Raw genomic sequence first — 23,264 nt, forward strand, 5'->3', positions numbered from 1 at the left:
TCTTCATATACTTTTAGTATACAATAATTTATTTGTTCATTTAACAGACAACTACTATGTTCCAGGAAATATGCTGAATGCTAAGGATATAATATAATATACATGGTCCTTGCCATCTCCTAAGTCTGAGAGGACACGAGCAAATTTTAAAAATTACTCACAAAGATAACTACATAAAAACAAATAAAAATAAGTTGGATGATGAAAACACAAAGGGGATATTAAAAGTGAAACATGATAACTCAGTTTAGATTGAGAAATCAGTGTAAAACATCTCTGATAAAATATAAATTAAGCTGAGATGTGAAAAATCAGGAAAGGTCCTGGGACTAATCACAACTGAACAAGACTGAAACCCTGAAGATCAATGTGACTGCAGAGAGGTAGGTGAAAGGGAGAAAACTCCAGATGAGTTCAGAGACATAGACAAGAGTCAGAGCAGGGGCCTTACAGTCCATGTGCTGGTGATGGGCAAACCATTAAAGAATTTTTAAACACGAGTATTAGGATCAGACCTTAAAAGCTCATTCTAGTAGTCACTTGTAACAGATAAAAAGAAACAAGAGTGGAAATAAGAAAATTATTTTTTCAGTAATTCATGTGACTTGGGCTAGGGTAAATGTAAAGAGGTAAATCTAGTTTTTCTGGGAGAAAAAAAAATCAACTGATTAAGTTAAAAAACAAATTGAGTAATCTACAAGTTTATAACTTTATAATCAGATAATTAAGAACAAAGTATATAATGAAGAATTTCTATTTTCACTGATGGCATCTTAAGCTATCCTTTATATTCATCAAGAAATAAAAAAAAAAAACTTCAATTATTCAGCAAGTGTTTAAAAACTTACATTTTTAAAATTCTCAATGAACATAAAAACTTTATTCATCCTGTGAATTTCCTCTAAATCATGAGATATACTTTTTAAAACTTTAATTTTATATATGCAAGTATATAAAAAACAAAAGAAAACAAAAATATAGTACAAGCTTCTAAATTCTCAATTTGGGAAGAAAAACAAAAAAGGGATCTTGGAAGATGGTTCACAACCAGCCAGGAAGATTTTTGTTTGTTTTTTGACTTTACACTTCCCTACTTCTAAAGTAAAGGCTAGCAATTAGCAATAGTGAGCCACTGTAACTGAAGAGACTGTACCATGACCTCAGGGTATGCCGAGACAGATAAAGTTGAAAACTCCACATTTAAGTAGATCAAATTCCTTCTATTTACCTGCACACTCACAAACCAAAATCAAAAGAAACATAAAAGTAAAACCTAAGAACACAATTAAATATAATAAATCTTATGAAATTAAAAGTTAACTGAAAGGAACATTCATGTGCCATTCACATATATGAACTGACCTTTCTTTTCAGAACTCTTTCTTTTTTCTTCAAACCATTTCCCTCTAAATCCTTCTCCATCCTGTGTAACAAACAGAATTTCATTCCTATTTAAAGCAATATCAGAAATGAAGACTTGACGAGGATAAGCCCATCGACACTGCTTCAGAGAACTGCTGACTGATCTCCAGCAAAACACCTAAAATAAACCAAATTACATTGGAAAATGAAGCAATATAACATCTTATCAACCAAAAATTAAAATCAAGATGTAACGTTTCTAAAATAAAAGCTCTGATGGATATGTTTCAATGTTCATTCTTCTGCAGAAAAACAGTCCACAAAAGTCAAGATGTTTTTAAAGAACTATGTCTTTCAGAAAAAGTACATCAAAGCAAACAGGAAGCATTAAATATGCTTCAAAGACACTCCTCTTAAGAAGTAATTTTCAGTATTGCTTGTCTTGGGCATATAGATCTGCTACAATGCTAAAGAAAAACAAAAATCTTAAAGGTAAAACTTAGATATCGCACTTGTTGTAGTACCATCTATTTACAAGAAAAATGAAAATTATCCTATGAAAATCCAAACTTGATTCTAAAGAAAAAAAAGGGCCCTAGCTGGTTTGGCTCAGCAGTTTGAGTGTCAGCCCACATATCAAAGAGTCACAGGTTCGATCAGTCAAGGGCACATATCTTGGTTGCGGTTCAGTCCCCGGCCCTGGTCAGGGTCATGCAAGAGGCAACCAATTGGTGTTTCGTTCTCACATAGATGTTTCTCTCTCTCTTTCCTCTCTTTCTCTCTCTCTCTTTCCCTCTCTCCCTCCCTCCCTCCCATTCTGTCTGAAAATCATTGGAAAAATATCCTCAGGTGAGGATTAAAAATAAAATAAAGGAAAAAAAGATGTATGTATAACTAAATTATATAACTAAAACAAAATTTTACAGACAGAAATAATCATCACAGAATTCAATGGCTTCCTAGTAGTTCTGCAAACCATACTGTTCCTAAGAAATGGTTAAGAGCTCTGCTCAAGGACATTGAAAATGATGGAGATGGGGTGCTGGGCTTCTCAATCCAGCTTTAATCACAGCAGACAACCCTTGTATCTGCTTCACAGAATGACATTCCAAGTGAAATTTCATTTGAAAAATTAACACTGCTAATTTTAAAAGTTCAATCCCCTCATAACTAAGAAAGTAAAGCACAAAATATATCTGCCAAAGTCACTCAAACGTTATGCACACACAAAAAGAACTATTATTGACTGAGTGATTCCTGCAGTTTGGTTTTCATAGTAAGACTAATTTTACAGAAAGTAAATATCCAGCCCGGCTGGTGCAGCTCAGTGGGTTGAGCATCATTCCATGGACTGAGAAGTCCTGGTTCAATTCCTGGTCAGGGCACATGCCCAATATCAGGGTCAATCCCCAGTTAGGGGCATGCAGGAGGCAGCTGATTGATGTCTCTCTCTCACATCGATGTTTCTATCTCTCTCGCTCCCTTCCTTTCTAAAAAATAAAAACATACATACATACATACATGTATACATTTATACATGTATATATATATAGTAAATATCCAGAAGTGTAATTAGATCCATATTAATATAAATGAAACACACCCGAAAGTCAAATTAAGTTTTTTATACTCAAGTTTTTATGTAATCCCATGCCTCTGCTCCCTGCCATTAGTACAAATTAGAGCTCTAATTATTATTTTTTCTTTTCTTTATTGATTTTAGAGGAAGAGGAAGGGTGAGGTAGAGAGAGATGGAAACATCGATGAGAGAGAACAGTGATTGGCTGCCTCCTTCATGACCCCACTGGATATTTGACCCACAACCTGGGCATGTGCCCTGAGGAGGAATGAAACTGGTGCCCTCCTGATGCAAGGTAGACACTCAACCACTGAGCCACACCGGCCAGGCTAGAGCTCTAATTCTTAATTATACTACCCTCTATTAAAATGATCAACTACAGTAGACTTATGCCTGTAGTGTACCAGTAGGTGAAGCTTTATAGTTTTAATTCTTCACATTCTAAAATGTCAAATTTACAGCACTTTACAAACCTCAGAAAAAGCATTCTTATTGTATGTAAATTTTATAAGTAAAAAGCAGAAAGCAATCTGCTTTTCTAGTCACAGGGTAAAATTTTTTCAGTGTACTAATGTTTAACATATATTTTTTAATTAACAGTTTTATTAAAGAAATATACGAATATGTTTGCACAGTGAACTAAATTTAAAACTCTATAGTATTTACTTAAATGAAAAGAGATAAGATAGTTTAGAAATATATTATCTTTTATTTATGATAGTTATAATTGTTGCATAGATATATGTCATGTGTACATTTGTTTAAAACTGAATCTGGGGGACTTCCGGTCAAGATGGCAGCGTAGGTAAACGCAGTATCGTGTCCTCTCACAACCACATCAAAATTACAACTAAACTACAGAACAACCATCATTCAAAACCACCTGACATCAAGGTGAATGGAAGTCCTACAACCACGGAATTAAAGAAGCTGCATCGAGACTGGTAGGAGGGACGAAGGCGCAATGGGCTGGTCCCACACCCACGTGTGGCGGATAAAAATCAGGAGGACACCTCAGCTAGGAAGGTCCTCCCTGAGGACTGAGGGGTCGCCGTCAGCATCAGGTGCCCCGCTTGGGGTTCCTGTGCCAGGATGAGAAGTCCCCATAACTTCTGGCTGGAAAAACCAGCAGGAACTGAGGCTCAGGGAGACTGAGGCGGCTGGAGCCCAGGCAGCTCCTTAAAGGGCCCGCACACAGACTTATCGGACTCTCTCCCTCTAAGCTTGGAGGAGAGGCAGCCAGAGGGGCACCAGAGACATACAGGGAAGAACTGAGCTGTTTGGCACTGGAGCGAGGGCTGGAGAGGGGGCTTTCTCCAGGACAAACGTGCTGTCAGAGGCCTTTGTTCCTTTGGCCAGCCCTTCCCTGGGGCGTCAGACAGCCACCATATCTGGGACTCCAGCAACCGGGATCACACTGGTTGCCCACCCTGGTGATTCCCTGAGGCCCCGCCCCATACAACTTTCAGGCCCACCCAAGCTGTTACCAGTTGCTTAACCATAGGATTGGCCTGTCTTGGATCCTGCTTCAGGTTTTCCTAAATTCTTTCAAACAAGCAGCATCTGGTCTCAGCTAGCCCCATACCTCTTGTTAAGTAATACACAGACAAATACAGGGAGGCAGCCAAAATGAAGAGAAAAAGAAACAGGTCCCAAATGAAAGAACAGAACAAAACCCCAGGAAAAGAACTAAGCGAAATGGAGATATGCAACCTAACAGATGCTGAGTTCAAAATACTGCTTATAAGGATGCTCAATGAACTTAGTGAGAACCTCAGTGAACTTAGTGAGGGCCTCAAGAGCATAAAAAAGAACCAGTCAGAAATGAAGGAGGCACTAACTGAAATAAAGAACAATTTACACAGATTTAATAGTAGAGTAGGTGAAGCCAAGAAGCAAACCATCGATTTGGAATCTAAGGAAGTAAAAAACACCCAATCAGAACAGCAAAAAGAAAAAAGAATCAAAAAAAATGAGGATAGTGTAAGGAGCCACTGGGACAATTTCAAGCGTGCCAACATTCACATTTTGGGGGTGCCAGAAGGAGAAGAGAGAGAATAAGAAATTGAAAACCTATTTGTAACAATAATGGCAGAAAACTTCCCTAACTTGGTGAAGGAAACAGACATACAAGTCCTGGAAGCACAGAGAGTCCCAAACAAGATGAACCCCAAGAAGCCCACACCAAGACACATCATCATCAAAATGCCAAAGGTTCAAGACAAAGAGAGAATTTTAAAAGCAGCAAGAGAAAAGTAGTTAGTTACCTACAAGGGAGTTCCCATAAGACTGTCAGCTGATTTCTCAAAGAAACTTTGCAGGCCAGAAGGGAGTGGCAAGAAATATTCAGAGTGATGAAAAGCAAGAACCTACAACCAAGATTACTCTATCCTGCAAAGCTGTCATTTAGAATTGATCACCATATAAAGACTTTCCCAGACAAGAAAAAGTTAAAGGAGTTCATCACCACCAAAGTGTTATTATATGAAATGATGAAGGGTCTTTTTGAAGAAAAAGATAAAAATATATGAACAAACAAAATGGCAATGAATACATAGCTATCGACAATTGAATCTACAAACAAAATGAACAGGCAGATTAGAAACATTCTCATAGATACAGAGAACATTTTGTTGGTTGCCAGATGGGAGGGGGGTTGGGGGAATGGGTGAAAAAGGTGAAGGGATTAATAAGTACAAATTGGTTGCTAGTCTGAAAAACCTCAATGGGAAGGGGGTTGGGGGGTGGGAAGAAATAAACCAAAGAACTTATATGCATAACCAATGGACACAGACAACAGTGTGGGAAAAGGCGGGAGGGGGGCAGGAGAGGGGAGAAGGGGGCCAATGTGGGGAAAATGAAAAACATCTGTGATACATTCAACAATAAAGATTAAAAAAAGGTCAAAAAATAAATAAAACTGAATCTGGGGGAAATTTTCCAATTATGCATCTAATTTTAATATAGCCTGCTTAACATTTTTTAAGAGTAGTTACATAACAGCTCATATTCTATGTAATTCAGTATCGTTTATCAATACTGTGTACATATAAAACAACCATAAAAATCTCTTACTTTTTCCATTTTAAGGACAGTAAAAGATATTTTAAAATACCAGCTCCATACTAATTAGAGTCCTGGATGTCAAAATAAGTTGAGAAACAAAGTCAATTGAAGTCATCACTATCACAGAAAAACATTTACACATTATCAGATCCTCTACAGCTATCAACTGACAATATTACTACACTTTCGTGTAAACATATACTCACCCTTCCAGCTCCATCCATTGCAAGAATACAAATTTTTTCACCCTCGTTTTCTTTCAAATGGTCAGGATCAACTTTGTATTCCATATGCCCCCCAGATACAAGAATCTTTTTCAAGTTTAGCTGTCTGGGTTAAAAAAAAAAAATCTAGATTAATATGTTCTCTAAAGTACACATGTTCAATTTTAAAGAAATTACTATTCAAATAATAACCTGGGGCAATTATTGTGAAAGGTGAAGTTAAGACAATTTAACCTTTGGTACCGTAGTCCCTCCCTTTCTATAAGTTTCCCCTCTACAGTGGCTGTTTCTATGGCAGTCCTTTCCTCCCCAAAGCCTCTATCCACACAGATACACACATTAAAAACACCTAAAGCCCCATTTGCTGAGGCATGCACTCACTCTAGTTTAAATAACGGTTAAGTCTAAAAGCTTCTAAGTGCATTTACATTTTAAAAGAAAATAAAAAATTATAACCTCAAAATAGAAATCCTTAGTTTCAAATATGGACAACCCTAAATAGATAAGCTAACATGAAAATCATCAATATTGTTAATTTAATAACTCATCCACTAACCATACATTTCATTGTATCTGAACATGTGATATACCTGTAGTACTGTGTAAAACCTGCCTGCTGCTACTCCAATGATTATCTTCCCTCTCTTTAAGATATTTTGCCTGCATTTAAGATTTTTTTTCATTTCAAAATTACTATGTTGTAAAAATCTGCAACAAAAGAATTTTCTTAGTGAAAACTTGGATATAACATATTTATGCAATTTAATGTTATCGGGGCAAGTTTTATGTTAACTAAAAATCTAATATTCCACAAATCACCTCATACTCACAAAATACCTAGTCAGTTCTAAGAAACATTAATGTTCACATTTTCATGTTTCTTTTTTTTTGTACATGCCCCTAGCACCAGGGATCCTCTGGTCCGCAGGCCGATGCTCCAACTGCTGAGCCAAACCGGCCAAGGCATCATGTTTCTGTAACTGAAATATGACCTACAATAGATAACCTTCCAACTGTTATCATAGAAGTTGTAACAAATTGATTGACATTTTTTGTTCATGAACTAATCTCAGAGATGGTATTTATTCTCATTTACATTAGCAAAAGCACTTTTCAATTTCAATGCCTCATTGTTTTTAAAGTTAGATGGCTACTCTAAAATTCCTGCACACTACTGCTTTAACTAATTGAGCTATATTCTTCCTGGGTCAAAGATCTAGTACTCTACTTGTATTTATTACTATAAGTTTATAATAAAAAGAAATATTATATAAACCAGTAAGATATTAGACTGAAAAGAATGCTTTCTATAAAAGTTAAATACTTTAGGCCCAGCCAGTGTGGCTCAGTGGTTGAGCATCAACCCATGCACCAAGAAGTCACTGGTTCGATTCCCAGTCAGGACACATGCCCAGATTGTGGGCCCGATCCAGTGGGGGGCATGCTGGAGGCAGCCAGTCAATTTTCTCTCTCATTGATGTTTCTATCTCTTTCTCCCTCTCCCTTCCTCTCTCTAAAAATTAATAAAGGAAAAAAAAAGTTAAATACTTTAGAATGACATGATAAATATGAGTAGCAAAAATAAAGCTGTTAAATCAGATATGGATTAATCAAATACAAAAGATTGAAAGTGTGTGAAAATTATAGGATTCTGCACTTAATTTACTTCACAATTGTTTTTAAGCCCTTGTTCCTTAAATCATTCTCAATTAAATCACAAGTGACACATTATAAGTATGACTTATGCAGGGAACTCCAATTGATGGACCATCCATACTTAAACCTTCATGTTATAATTCTCCACTTTAGCTGGCTTTTAGATTAGCCAACCAACTGCTACTTTACTGAATGCTACTACAACATGCTTTCAGATAATAGCTACTACAACATGCTTTCAGATAACAATAGACTATACAAAGATAAAAAATACATCAGTTAGGTAAAAACACTTGGAATAGGTCCATGGTATATGATTAACTACTTTTTAAATAAAGAAGTGCACAATATAAAAAGACACACATGAACCAATGATGATTGTATCACAAACCAAGAATTATAATTAATCTAGTTCTGTATACCAGAACCATAAAAAAAAGAAAATTTATGTGATATTTAACCATGTTACCATAATTCGGAAATACTGTTTTGTAACTTACAAAGAAGTTTTACATATATTCATTGGATGCTTTTCAAAAGACTAAGATCATCAAAGATAAAGCTCCTGACTTCCCCCTCATTCTGTTTTCTCCATTTGGCGTTTTGGATTATAGCATAAAGCAGATACTGATATTTGCTAGAAGACTTGATTATTCAAGTTATGTTTCTGTCACAGAATTACACATACTTCGAAGCCATCTTCTTGCACTGATAGTCTGTAAGTAAGTAAACATCTCCTCTTGTGGTAACACAGACTGTGGCCCCATCACTTGCAGCAACCAAAGACAGACTGATGTCCTTATGATGAAGGGCAGAGACTTGACGAGGAACAGTTACACACTTTTCTCCATTGGGATCTAGTAAATAACCTAAAAAGTTACACAAATAAATCACAAAATATCCATTTTGAGAACCCAACTTACTTTTCAAATAGTGTCATCAAAGATTTCTTACCCAGTTGTCCACCATTTAGTCCCATAGTGTAAACAGCTTCTCTAGTCCATAGCACTGTATGAAACCTGCCTGCTGCTACTCCAATGACTGTCCTTCCTTTCAGATATTTTGCCTGCATCTATTCCAAAAGACAAATAAGACTGCAGTTTACTCTATGTCTATGAACTAGTAGAATTTTGTAAATATTCAGCGGAGCAGAGAAGCATATATATGTTACCAGTGCCCACTCAAGTGCTAATGGCAATCTTCACTAATAAATGTCAGCACTAAAACCCCAAATCTTCTCTAAACACATTTTGATACAGCCACTTTGTCAGAAATTTTAATATATAAAAAGCAATATGCAAAGCAGGCATTATTAGAAAATATGGTGCTTTTAAATTTGACATATCCAGGGTCTCTCACCAGTGGCACCAACAGCATTTTGAGTCAGATGATTCTTTGCTGTGGGGGACTGTCTTGCGCATTGTGGGAGGTTTAGCAGCATCCCTAGACTACTCACTAGATGCCAGTAGCAACACTCCCACCCCTTCCCCCAGCCGTAATAACTAAAAATGTCTCTAGACATGGCCTAACGGCTCCTGGGAAGCAAAACTGCCCCCAGTTAAGAATATCAGATATGTCCCTATCAACCTAGAGCTCTGAGGTAGCCACACCATGAAAATAAGAATGGGAGAAAAAAATCTACCATTCCTAAAGAAGTCTACAAAATGATTAAATTAGCCACAACCTCCAGTTAAAAAGTACCACAGAATGGATGCCTTTGCTGGGTGGCTCAGTTAGTTGGAGTGTCGTCCTGTACACCAAAGGGTTGCAGGTTCGATTCCTGGTCAGGGCACTAGGTTCGATCCCTGGTCAGGAGGCAACCAATCTATGTTTCTCTCGCATCATTGCTTCTTTCTCTCTCTCTCTCTCTCCCCTCCCCCACTTCCTCTTTTTCTAAATATGACCTCAGGTAAGATCGGGGGTGAGGGGGAGATGCGGGAGCGTGCCACAGACTGGAGACTACTTCCAATTATTTTGGGTAATTTCTACTGTTCCATTATTCATTTCAAATGAAAAAAATCATTGGATTTAAAAGCATATTAATTAAAAATGTGTATCTAATAATTTTAAATCCAGAAGATTAAATCCAGTGAAGAAATTTAACATCTGAAATACAAAATATTATGAGCCGAAAACATTTTTTTTTAAATATGTTTTTATTGATTTTTTTTTTTTAGAGAAAGGAAGGTAAAGATAGAAACATCAATGTGAGAAACATCAATAGGCTGCGTCCTGCACGCCCCCTACTGGGGATCAAGCTGGCAACCCAGGCATGTGCCCTGACCAGGAATCAAACTGGGACCTCTCAGTCCATGGGACAATGCTCAATCCACTGAGCCACACTGGCCAGGCTGAGCTGAACACATTTATTACGGGTGATCATTCCAGTCCCAGTTCTGTGTACTAGTTCTATGAAGTTGAATAAAGGGTACCTTCACTTGTTCAAATGGGAGGGGAAAGAAGAACAAAGAGCAGAGGCTTTTGGACCTATATCCCTTCACATCAACTTGCCAGGTGTGATTTCTGTGCAGGGGCAGATTTACCATGAAGCCAATTAAGTTTAGGCTTCTAGATGCCTCACCCCCATAGCCCATTTTGTATTTATAAACTCAGTGTTTTTTTAAGGAGGGCCATAAACCCCAAAAATCTGGGTTACCCTTGGCTTATGAATACTTAGAAGTTAATCTAAGGCAGTTGGTACCTAATTTCCCAAGAGCTTTCTTTCTTACTCCAAACAAATGCTACTTTGTACTATACTTAATTTCTCCTGTGAAAAATATGTATCACTGAATAGAAGTAAAATAAACTGCTCTGTCAATACTTTCCATCTTTTGGTCCAGATAGGTTTTATAGCAAATAAGCACCTTACTGTTTAAAAAAAGAGAAGCTACCTGTCTGGGCACATTACAACTGGAAGGTGGAGGAATAATTCCTAATTGATGAAAAGTATTGCGACCAAATGTATAAATACATCCATCTTCAGTTAATACAACAGTGTGATCTTCAGCAGCTGCCACTTGGGAACAGTTATGACCACTCAGCCCTTCCACAAGCCTAGGGATCTACAAAATAAAATTAACTTTAGTATATTAACCATTTATATAGAAATACAAATAGAATCTAGTGATACTGTGTCTAAAATGACATGACTTGTATATGGCTCTATCATGATAAATTCTACAATTCAGCAAGGAGCAAATGAGTTTAACAAGACACTGGTTTATTAGTAAAACACAAAACCCTAGTAAGGCATTTCAATAAAATAATTTTATTCAACAAGTGATTTTTGAGCCTTTATTATACACCAAGTGAAAATTTGTTTGGTATGAATAAAGAGAGCTCTTCAGCCAAAGAATTAATTGGTGTATTGAAGCAATAAATAAAAATACAGGAAACAATGCATTCCTTCAATGAGACATTTACCAGCTATTTGATCTCAATCAAAACTCTTAACCTCTCAATAGTTCATTTTCTTCACCTGAACACAAAATAATAATAGCATTTTAGATGATAATTGGATTGGTGTTACAAGTAGATGAGTTAGTAACTATAAAACACAAGAGTTTCTGGCACAGACTAAGCAATCAATAAATAATTGCTATTATTACTATTGTCACTGTGTATAAAATGAGGATAATAATGTCTATAACCTCACAGGGCTGTTAAGGCTTTATGAACAATGCCTAAAATATAATAAACCCTAAAAATGGAAGCTATGATAATAGCTCTCTCTCCTTTTCCAAGGACCCTTTAAATGACAATAAATATACCAGTAGTTCCTTCCCAATAACTTGCTATAATAAAATTTCACCTGAATACTTTATAATTTTGTATCATATCTAAGTCCTTAATTTGAATATGATATGCCAGAAAAACCACTGCTTGTTAAAAATCTATTATCAATTGGCACATTATTTTCTCCTTACAGTTGGTTAAAAGTTTTTCGTAAAGGAAGCTTCTAGTTTATCAAAATTTTACTAAAGTTACCTAAACATTTCAATTACCAAGCATGTCTGTTCATCTCCATGGCCTAAACGTCCTCCAGGACCATGACCACAGGTGTAGATTTGCCCTCTCTGAGACAGAAACACTGAGTGAAATTTACAAAGCACCACCTATGGGAATACAAGAGAATATTATTAAAATTCTCCAAATATCTTTTATTTTACTTAAAAACATAACAACAAATTATTGCTAACTATTTAAGCTAGATGATGGGTACATGGGGATTCAAACTATTCTCTCTACTTTGTACAAGTTTAAAGTTTTCTGTAATAAAAATTAAAAATATACATATTTTATTTTAAAACTATGTCTAAAAACAGATACAAAAAAAAGAAGAAATTAAGCATGTTACCCACAGAAGAGACTAAACATGGGAAAATGCAAAGCTTAAGTCTTCAACTGCAAAGAGTAATAACCAGTTCTTTCCCAAACAGCAAGAACTAAGCAGAGTGCAATATGAAGCATAAAGATTACCAAATAGTGATATATGTTATTAAAGAAAATAATGGAAATGTCTTAAGGTAAAAGTATTTTTTAAAAATATCAACTACACATGGGGAATGTGGGGTAGACAGTATGTCCACTTTACACCTCTAATTTTGTGTAATACATCTTTAATATCACACTTACATATGAACATATTCTTACCAACAGACAAGGGTACTGAAATGGTTGAACTGCATCAGCAAAAGGCAGTAACTAGAAACCAACAGAAGTTTCAAATATACATGTACTTACACACATAACCCTCAGGGCACACTGTACTATTTTTTTGATGCTTCTAATGTGCAGTATACTTATTTTGTGTTACTACCATTTAACAATCCCTTTTTTCTTTTAAAAATAATTTGCATTTCTATTCCTTGTGCCATCTATAAACATTTCTAACTCAGGATACTAAAAGATGTTAAGAAATAAAGAAATCCTAGAATTATTTCCCAAAAAGTGAAGTTCCTTTGGAAAATAAGAAAATTTTAAGCTTAACTGCAAGTTCTATTTACTCATATCCTTAAATCAGTTGGCAAGTTCTGGAAATATATGTGCCTCGCATAAATAATGCAAAAAGTCATTATCTCATTGGGCTATGCCACCAATACCTGAAAAGTCTAAAAATAAAATTCAAAATTATATTCAAATGTATAATATAGAAGGTTGGAATTTGAAAGAAAAAATCACTTTATGAAACCAGAAATAATATATTTTGTGCAATTTTATATTCAACATTAGAATGCCATTCTATAATTTCTGACTTCTACTATATTAACCACTACTAGAACCTAAGATCTTCCACTTTAAAACCCCTAACTTTTTAAAGAGATAACTGATCATGGCTTTTCATCTTTTTTTTTTTTTATTTAATTTTTTTTTTTCTGGTGCGTGCCCCTAGCAGGAACCGAACCCGGGACTCTCTGGTCCACAGGCCAATGCTCAACCGCTGAGCCAAACTGGCCAGGGCATGGCTTTTCATCTTAATTCTCAGGAATATATTATGCTAATATTAACCATCTCTATCCCATGGTAATTAATTCATTTGGTACTACACTACAGAACCAGCCCTTTTTCAGTAACCAATAGGATTCTCTATACAGGGGCAGGCAACAGGTTTACAAATACAAATAAATGATACAATGATTAATAAATAATAATACAAGAATAAACTGTTTCACATACTCACAACTGTAAACCTACTTCTGCCAACCCCTGTAACTGGTGTTCAGTAAATATTACCAATAAACTTGCTTCTTCTTTTCTGACTGAAATTTAGGCTGCTTTTCTTCCTTCTCAAATCTATCCATAGTGTCTGTTTCAACCTTCATTCTGTGGTAAATAAAATCCCTTACGTCCTTAAAAATCTCTTCACAAAACACTCTCACTTCCTTGCCTTAAGTGAAACATAGCTTTCCCTTTGGGTGTACTGTTGCGTCCATAACTCTACTAAATAGAATGTGCTCAATTTTTCTATAGCACATATATTCTAGGATCAGAAGATACAATCACCCTCTAGTTTCCTAATGGAACCATTATTCCTTCACTCTTGTGTAAAAACCCCTACTCCTGAAAAAAAATCTCAGTTCATGAGATCTGACTTTGTCATATACTAACTCAGAAAAGGAAAACAGAGCCCTGACCAGGTGGCTCAGTTGGTTGGAGCACTGTCTCATACAACAAAAGATTTTGGGTTCAATTACTGGTTGGGCCCATATGGAAGGCAACTGATGGATGTTCCATCTGCCACCCCACCCGCCACCAAAAAAAAAAAAAAAAAATCCTCAGGTGAGGGGGGAAAAAAAGGAAAACAGGTATCTCTTTAAAGTGCCCCAAATCTGATCAATCATTAGTGGCTGCTGATGGGTGGAATACCATTTTAAGGATTCTGAAGACCGGTTCAAGCTCAGTTAAACACACATATACACAGTGGTACAAGAAAGATGAGTATGTCAACAGTAGTAAAATCCACAGAAGTGGTAGATAACATCCAGCATAATGATAGAAGACCAAAGACCAAACCTTTACAATTATATAAATTAATTTACAATTACTTATATTTAAAAACTCAGGTTCACATACCTAAAACTAGTAACACTGAGTTTAGACAATGACTTCACTTGAAAACAACCTGAAAAACTCTAATTTTTGTTAAAAAGAAACAAAAATGCCCTGGCAGGTTTGGCTCAGCGATTAGATCGTCGGCCTGCAGACCAGGGAATTCCGGGGTCAGTTCCCGCTAGGGGTATGTACCTCGGTTGCAGTTCGTCCCCGGCCCGGGTTGTGGTTGTATGGGTGACAACCAATCGATGTGTCTCTCTCACATAGATGTTTCTCTCTCTCTCTCTCTTCCTCCTACTCTATCTGAAGATAAATGCAAAAATATCCTCAGGTGAGGATTAAAAAAAAAAAAAAAAAAGGCTAGAAAATCAACAGAAACTCTACCTTTTGTTGTTGTTACTCCTCACCCAAGGATATTTTTTCCAACAATTTTTTTTTTTTTTTTTTAAGAGTGGAAGGGAGAGGGAAGGGGGAAGAGGGGAGAAAGAGAGACAGAGAGAGAGAGACATCGATGTGAGAGAGACACATCAACTGGCTGCCTCCTGCACCGAATGAGCTGAGGATGGAATCTGTAATCCAGGTACATACCCTTGACCAGGAATTAAAACCTGTAACACTTCGGTGCAGCAACCAATGCTCTAATCACTGATCCATGCCAGCCAGGGCAGAAGCTCAACCTTTCAAAAATTAAATATTTGTACAGTGCCTTCAAATTTCTAACAGTGCTTGACAAATATCTCATAGTTTTACACCATCTTACATAGTTGTATATATGTTTAAGGCTAACAAAACCTAAAATAAATTAGTTCTGTTGACTGAATTCCTCATTCAAATATATTATCATACCTTCAACAAAGTTAACATAATTGAAATGCAAAGATGAGCTATCAAATACAAAAGTTATTTTAATCTCTAAAAGTACTTAGATTGTACTTCAAAATACCTGCTTAATATAAACTCCGCTCCTAGAAAACAGATCCACCAACTCTGGATGATATTTGCTATTCTGGCTTCCATGACCCAGGGTAAAATTTGTATTATCTCCCCAAGTGTAGACATCTGTAGGATCTGAAATAAAAATTAATTTTTATACTTCATATTTTAAAACAAATGTTAGTGTAGTTCAATATAGATATATTCCACTAATCATTTTACTTCTCACATGACTCTTTACAGGAACTAGTTTACCATATTTAGAAAGATGTTGCCAACATTTTTTCAAATTATGAATCTACTAATATGTTGCATAATTCTAGGAACAGAAATCAGAAAATCCAAATCAGCACAAGCCTGCCTCAATGTAAGCACTCTAATATTTGTTCTTTGTTTCCAAAGTTTAACTAGAGTTTAAAGTTTAACTGCCAAATGAGTGAGATACCACCTGCCATATCCACTTAGTCTCCATGAAAATAATAGTTATTTAAACATAAGACGTTTTTAATACATATATAAAGGTTCTAAATGAAGCAAACGTGATATTAATTACTGTTCCTACAAAAACATTAACTTCCAATAGTTTTCTCCTGACAGATGTAAATAACACTACGAATTAGGGCAGCCATTAAATTGGGATAAAACTTAATCACAGCTAAGTTTATAATATGAACCTTCATTTTTATTTTTGAAGGCTCATATAATTCCTTTATTTTTATTTATTTTTTTGGTGGTACGTGCTCCTAGCAGGAACCGAACCCAAGACTCTCTGGTCCGCAGGCCAACCCATAACCGCTGAACCAAAATGACAAGGGCTCATATGATTCCTTTAAAACTATAACCTGCAATATAGTATCCAAGGTAGAAATAATAATGAAGAATGAGTCCTTTCTTAGTTTGATCACTAGTTAAATGCAAATTATAGAGTGCCCCACTTAAAGCTCTTCTCTTTTTCAGTCAATTTCTATTTCCAGAGCTCAAAGGGCAAACAAATTAGAGAGATAAGAAGTAGAAGAATATGTGGGTAGAAAAATTATTTCCTTTTACCCTCTACCTTAAATGTTGATGTTTCTCTCTAGATGCACATTAATGACTTTACAGTAGTTACAATTCTAAATACCTTCCCTCTTTAGGCCGCGTTTTACTCTTATAGACAAAGATTAAAATGGAAAGATGCAAAATAAATACGTGTTCCGAATGGAGAACCAAAATTATCAAGCAACACATACCAAAGTAACTGTTCTTTGCAGATATACACACACAAATTTCCTCAGATATTTTAACAAGGATAAAATTTCATTAAAACTTTCTAAGCTGTACCTTAATGGAATATATATGTGGAGTTTTCTTACCAGTATTTTTGAATACTACATGAGTTGGTCTATCCTTCATTACAAGATCCAAAGCTGACAAGCCTTCTTTATCTTGAATATACAGACTAACACCATGCTAAAAAAGAAAAAAATGTATTTGTATGTATTTTAACCATTTACCGATAATCAGTGACTTCTTATTCTTATTTATCAAGACCCCAGATGATTAAGTTCATATGTACATTTAAAAAATAAACATGTAATAATGATTATCTCTTATGATTATACACATTTTTTTAAAAATCCTCACCTGAGGATATTTTTCTATTTATCTTCAGACAGAGTGGGAGGGGGAGAGAAAGAGAGAAACACTGACATGAGAGGGACACAATTTGCCTCCTGCATGACCCCAACCAGGGCCGGGGACAAACCCGACTAAGGTACGTGCCCTTGACCAGAATCGAACCGATTAACTCATTGGTCCGCAGGCTGACGCTCTACCGCTAAGCCAAACTGGCCAGGGCCATACACATATTTTTAACTAAGAGAAATCAAATATCCAATTCTTGGTGGACTAAGGAAGGTCTAGAAAATATGAATAGATAATATTTAAAATAAAAATGAACTAGATATGAAAAGTTTTCCATGGTAGGGTAGTTATGGTTGCCAGAAAGATCCTAGTTCTGAGTCTGTCAGTGTGCATGCACACACATATACACTTCCTGGTATTTAAAGAGCAATATTCCATGTCCAGGTAATGGATGTAAGACTTCAAGGCAATGGCAGAAAAATACTTATGTTAGGATTTACTGTACATAAATATAGATTAACTATGCTCCATATCTTTTTGCTTTGAATTCTATTGTATCTATTATTGACATTATGACAATTATATTTTTATTTCTATTTGTGTGACACGTTTTCATGTTTTTCCTTAAAATGTTTATAGCATTGCTTAATTTTGGTCTCGTGTGTGTTTAAGGATGAATTTAAAGCAAACTGGAGTTTTATATCTCTACAATTAAAATTGAATCATAAAATAGAACATTCTGTCCCACTTAATTAAGGCAGTTAGCACACCCTTTTCCTATCACTACACTTTCTGTCTTTTAGTTTATAATGGGGGAAAATGGACACAGAGAGCTATGTTCAATTCTTATTACTGTTACTTCATTATAGTTTTTAAAATATAAAATGTATTCCTTTTCAAGAACAACTTCTAATATTTTCTGGTAGTTTAATAAGATATTGAACAATTACTAAGACTCATCTCAATTTTTTTTTTCCCCCTCACCCGAGGACACTTTTCCATTTTTTGTTCAGATAGAGTGGGAGTGGAGAGAGAGAGACAAACATCGATGTGAAACAGACACATCGAGTGTTTGCCACCCACACAACCCAACCAGGGTCGGGGACAAACAGCAACCGAGGTACATGCCCTTAGTGGAAACCAAACCCGGGTCTCTCTGGACCGTAGGCCGATGCTCTAACCGCTGAGCCAAACCGGCCATGGGGTGACTCATCTCAATTTTAATTGGTGCAAGTCGTCACTGCCTGAACACACACAGCGTTTGCCTGGATAGTTATAGGCTGAGATGAAACATTAAGTTTTTAAATTCTAATTGTGACATGTTGGCACTCTATTTTGGGTTATTCAGTAAAGAGAAATCCCCTCTTACCTAGTAACAATGGATTCTAATAAACTAAAACCAATTCTAACTTCATTATGTTCCAGGTGGTTATAATACCTGATTTCACAAGGACTGTCAATGAACAAAAAATATTCAAGTTAGTGAGCAAAGAGAACAAAAATTAGAAATGATCTAAGATCTTAACAAATTTAAAACTGTATGTTGCTTACTGTTTCAAAAAAGTTAAAACACAGTAAATCCATGTGGGAAGAGCTAAGCTTGGCCTTTTTCATAGTATGAAGGGTAGATTCCAGGGCAGAGTGTTTCAAGCTATGAATGACAAACGGAATCCCAGAAACTTAGATCCCTGGAGGGTTTATTTTGTAAGTTTTGTCAATTTATTCTAAACTTTATTTATACCAAATGGGCACTAGTAAGACTACATACTCTTGTATTACCCTAAGTAGCACAACCCACACAAAGGACTAGGGACATTTATTTGGATTTACAGTTCCCTAGAAATGGTATACTCTGACACTTTAATATGTACATCTTAAACTCTAAAAGGAGGAGGAGGAGGACCAATGTGTACTCTATCCCATTTCTTTAAAAATCAACTCTTGCCCTGGCCAGTGTGGCTCAGTTGGTTGGAGCGTTGCCCCATGCACCAAAGGGTTTCAGGTTTGATTCATAGTCAGGGCACATACCTAGGTTGTGGGTTCCATCCCCAATCTGGCATATATAGGATGCAACTGATCAATGTTTTTCTCTCTCCCCCTCTCCCTTCCCCTCGAACTAAAATCAATAAAAAAAATCCTTGGGTGAGGATTGAAAACTCTTTACATAGCCCTAAAGAGTAGATAAATTCATTAGCTTATTAAAAAGCATCTTATTATATACCAGGTTCATACGCCTGAGAATTTCATGCCAATGCTCTACAAGGAGAAAATGGACTTTAGACACATCTATTTCACTAGTAACACTATTGGAGATGTCTGTCTGCAAATACAAAAAACTATTTTTGTTTATTTTGACTGTCTTCCCCAAAAGCAAAGCCTAAGATAGAATGGCATGCAGGTAATTTCCTTGGGAAGACATTCTAGATAGCAGTGCTGAGACCAGGAGAGTAAATCAAGGAAGACCAAAAAGCAATACAAGGATGTGTTACCAAGTAGGCCACTGTTAAAGAAGCTAGTGCATGATCCTATCAGGACATTCTGGAAACCTTATAAAATATATTACAGAAAAATTGTCCAATCAAGGGACAGAAAGAGGAAGGAAGTATATATACCACCGGTTCCCCTTCCTCATTAACAGAAAGTCACTCTACAGGGGCTTTAACTCTCTCATACTTTTAACTGGTTATGCATTTGCAAAGCCCTGGGACATAAAATCAGAGGTACACAGTACATGCCAGGAATAAAATGCATATTATACCTATACAAAGTTGCTAGAAGCCTGTGCACAACTGATCACCACAGCTATGGCTGAAATAAGAGATGAGGCCAAGATGACATGAAGTGGTTCAGTAGAAGTATCTGATGCATTAATCTTCCCAAAGCGGTTAGGAGCTAGGATGAATTACTTTAATATGGCTCTCTGGCTATTGCTGCCCAATATTACCAAAAAGTCAGGATTAAAAGAATATCTTAAGACTACATAATTTTTGGTGGGATAAAATAGGGACATATTCTACTCTCCCTCTTTCAAGAAAAACATAATAGTTTTAAATAAACAAATTACACTTACCTTCAATAGAGACCAAACACAATCAATATGTCCATAAAATATGCTTCTGTGCAAAGCTGTCCATCCTGACTCCTTGTCTTTCACCAATGGATCCACTCCTTTTTCAATAAGCCATTCTAACACTCCTTTCTTCCCACAGGATGAAACAAGATGGAGGGCATTTCTGCCAAAATCATCCTTGATAGTTGCAGCATTATAACAATGACTGGAGAGAAAGGCCTTAATTTGGTTTTCACTCCCCTTGGTTACCACAGAAAGGACATCCAAAGCATGCTTCAAGGATCGACACTTTGATGTGCAGTCAGGGATGGAAGAATTCATCCTAATTGTTTCTATACTGCTACTTCTTCAGAATAAGACTAATTTTTAAAAAATGAAAAAGCAGGACACAAAGGTGCTACTCAGAAAAATTTACAGAGAATAAATGGCCTGTTTAGGATTATAATTTAAATCCTCATGGCAAGAGTATAAAATTATAAATCTTTATACAACTGATTTTGGCACTTAAATCAAAAAAATTATAAATAGCTCTATAAAGTTTATATCAAATACAAGTTCTTTCGTTTTTTAAAAAAATAGCTTTCCAGAGTTTATAAATTATTCCTGGAGTCAAGCACCAAGGGGGAGTGAGGAGGGGAAACTCCCCCTCCACACTGTCTAATCCTTTTAAATATCCATAATTGCAAGGGTGACCTATAAGAGAAGGGGAAAGGAAGAGAAAGTAAAAATACAAAATCTCACTCTCCCCAAGTACTTTATAATACAATTACCTCCACATTTAAGTCCCTTTAATTCCTATTTCAAAGAAAGAAAAAAAAATCTGACAACTTTCATCTTCACATCTGTCGTATTCTAAATCTACATCAGTCATCCTCACCTTTTTTATAGTCTCGTATTTAAGGCTAACCTCTAATCTATACTCTAGAGTCCACCTCTTTCCTTCTAAAACTTTTATTCCTTCTCCTTTACACTCTTCTGGCTATGTCTCCAAAAGTTATAAATATACTTAATAAATCTACTGTCTTTATAGGAATCTCAACCCAAACGTTTATCCCTTAAAACTGAAATACCACCACCACAATAAGCAACACTCTCATCATTTAGTTTTTACTAAGTCCCAGGCACTGTGCTAATTAATGTTCTCTCTACTTAGAAAGTTCTTCAACATAGGCAACAATAATTAAAGAATAGGTATTAGAACAATTGGAGAGCTATATGGAAAAAAATGACTTCAAATACTTACTTTATGCCTTAAAACCAATATAAATTCTAGATGGCTTAAAGAGAAACATAAAAAATGACATAAAAGCACTAGACGGAAATATAAGGAGACTCTTTTTTGTAATCTCTAAGTATGACCCAAAAGTGAAATCTCAGACATTTCTCATAGCAACATTTTTTCTGATATATCTCCTTGAACTAGAAAAATAAAATAAACAAATGGGACTATATCAAACTAAAAAGTTTTGACACAGCAAAGGAAACATTAACAAAATAATGAGACAACTCACTGAATGGGAGACCATATTCAATGATACATATGATAAGGGTTAATATCCAAAATTTATAAAGAACTTAGAAAACGCAACACACACACACACACACACACACACACACACACACACACGCACCCCAAGCAAATTGAAAATAGGCCAAGGACCTAAATAGTCACTTCTCCAAAGAGGACATAGATGGCCAACAGATATATAAAAAGATGCTCAACCGTAAGAGCAATGCAAATTAAAACCACAGTGAGACATCACCTCTCACCTGTCAGAATGGCTATCATCAATAAATCAACAAACAAGTGTTGGTGAGGATGTGGAGAAAAGGGACCCCTCCTGCACTGTTTGGTGGGAATGCAAATTGGTGCAGCCACTGTAGAAAGTAGTAAGGAGTTACCTCAAAAAATTAAAAATGGAACTGTCTTATGACCCAGTATTTCCACTTCTGGGAATTTATCCAAAGAAACCCAATTCGAAAGAATATATGTACCCCTATGTTCACTGCAGCATTATTTACAATAGCCAAGATTTGGAAGCAGCCCATGTGCCCATCAGTAGATGAGTGGATAAAACAGCTATGGCACATTTACACAATGGAATACTGTTCCGCCATAAAAAAAAAAAAGACAATTTTACCCTTTTGATAGCATGGACCTGGAGAACATTATGCTAGGTGAAATACGCCAAAGAAAGACAAGTACCTTATGGTTTCATTCATATGTGAAATTTAATAAACTGAACTACCAAGCAGAATAGAGACAGACTCATAGACAGACAGCCTGGGGGAGAGGGGGTGTCAGTGGAGGGATTGAGCAAAAAAGAAAACAAGAGAGAACTCATTGACATGAACAACAATGTGACGATTGCAGAGGGGGAAGGAGAGTGGTGGAGGTGGAAGAGTATAGAAAAAATATGAAATAAAGGAAAAAAATTAAAGTTATAAACAAAAATTAATAAAGTCAATCAGTTTAAAACCTACATGAAAAAAATTGTAAAGACAAAAGAAAGAGAAAAATCTTCCATTATAATCTTTACAAATCATTAGGCCACTAATAGAATAGAAGTCAAAGTACATGACCAAATTTCTCCCAAAGGAGAAAATTTAAATGAATTTTTAAAAAGAAAAGAGGCTTATCTCACACAAAAGAAATGCAAATTAAAACTATGAGCTACCATTCTTTTATCTAACAGAATGGCAAAGATTAAAAAGGTTGATATTACTATGTATTGATAACATTGTGGGGAAATAGGAACTACACCATGGCTGATGAGAATATAAATTAGAACCACCTGGATAGAGAGCAATTTAGTAATATTTATCAAAATGTAAAATATAAATTCCTTGTGACCCAAACAATTTTACTCCTAAGAATTTATCCTTTAAAAATATATCCATGTGTAAAATGGCATAAGTACAAGTACACTGACTACATCATTGTTTTGAATAGTAAAGCATGGACAAAAACTAAATAGTTAAAAGAAATACGGTATGTCCATGCAATAGAATATTATTCATGTATCAAAAAGAATGAACAAGCTATGAAATTTCTGATAGGAAATAATCTACAGGATTTATCATAAAATGTATTTTAAAATGAGATTCATTTGTAATATTATCTGTGAGAAAAATGTGTATGTAGGTACATGTTTATGAAAGGTGTCTAGGAAGAATACACAAGTAAATGGTTAATAAT

At 35.7% G+C, this 23,264-nt stretch overlaps 1 protein-coding gene across 5 annotated transcripts in view; it reads right to left on the bottom strand.

Moving 5' to 3' along the window:
- IBTK (inhibitor of Bruton tyrosine kinase) overlaps window positions 1-23,264 on the bottom strand; it is an 85,076-nt gene that overhangs the window by 56,162 nt on the left and 5,650 nt on the right. For 3 of the 5 annotated variants that reach the window (XM_036248271.1, XM_036248269.1, XM_036248272.1), the window contains exons 2-10: window positions 20,066-20,758; window positions 16,725-16,821; window positions 15,383-15,507; window positions 11,892-12,002; window positions 10,779-10,949; window positions 8,842-8,959; window positions 8,576-8,756; window positions 6,214-6,337; window positions 1,363-1,540 (exon numbers count right to left, since the gene is read on the bottom strand). In XM_036248271.1, coding sequence (XP_036104164.1) covers window positions 1,363-1,540; window positions 6,214-6,337; window positions 8,576-8,756; window positions 8,842-8,959; window positions 10,779-10,949; window positions 11,892-12,002; window positions 15,383-15,507; window positions 16,725-16,821; window positions 20,066-20,386 — 1,426 coding nt within the window. In that variant the 5' untranslated portion in view covers window positions 20,387-20,758. Of the gene's footprint in view, window positions 1-1,362; window positions 1,541-6,213; window positions 6,338-8,575; window positions 8,757-8,841; window positions 8,960-10,778; window positions 10,950-11,874; window positions 12,003-15,382; window positions 15,508-16,724; window positions 16,822-20,065; window positions 20,759-21,835; window positions 21,851-23,264 lie in introns of those variants that run through there. The other 2 variants (XM_036248270.1, XM_036248273.1) reach the window with 2 other exon arrangements.

Source organism: Molossus molossus, unplaced genomic scaffold, assembly GCF_014108415.1.
Source record: "Molossus molossus isolate mMolMol1 unplaced genomic scaffold, mMolMol1.p scaffold_m16_p_8, whole genome shotgun sequence".
NCBI lineage: Eukaryota > Metazoa > Chordata > Mammalia > Chiroptera > Molossidae > Molossus > Molossus molossus.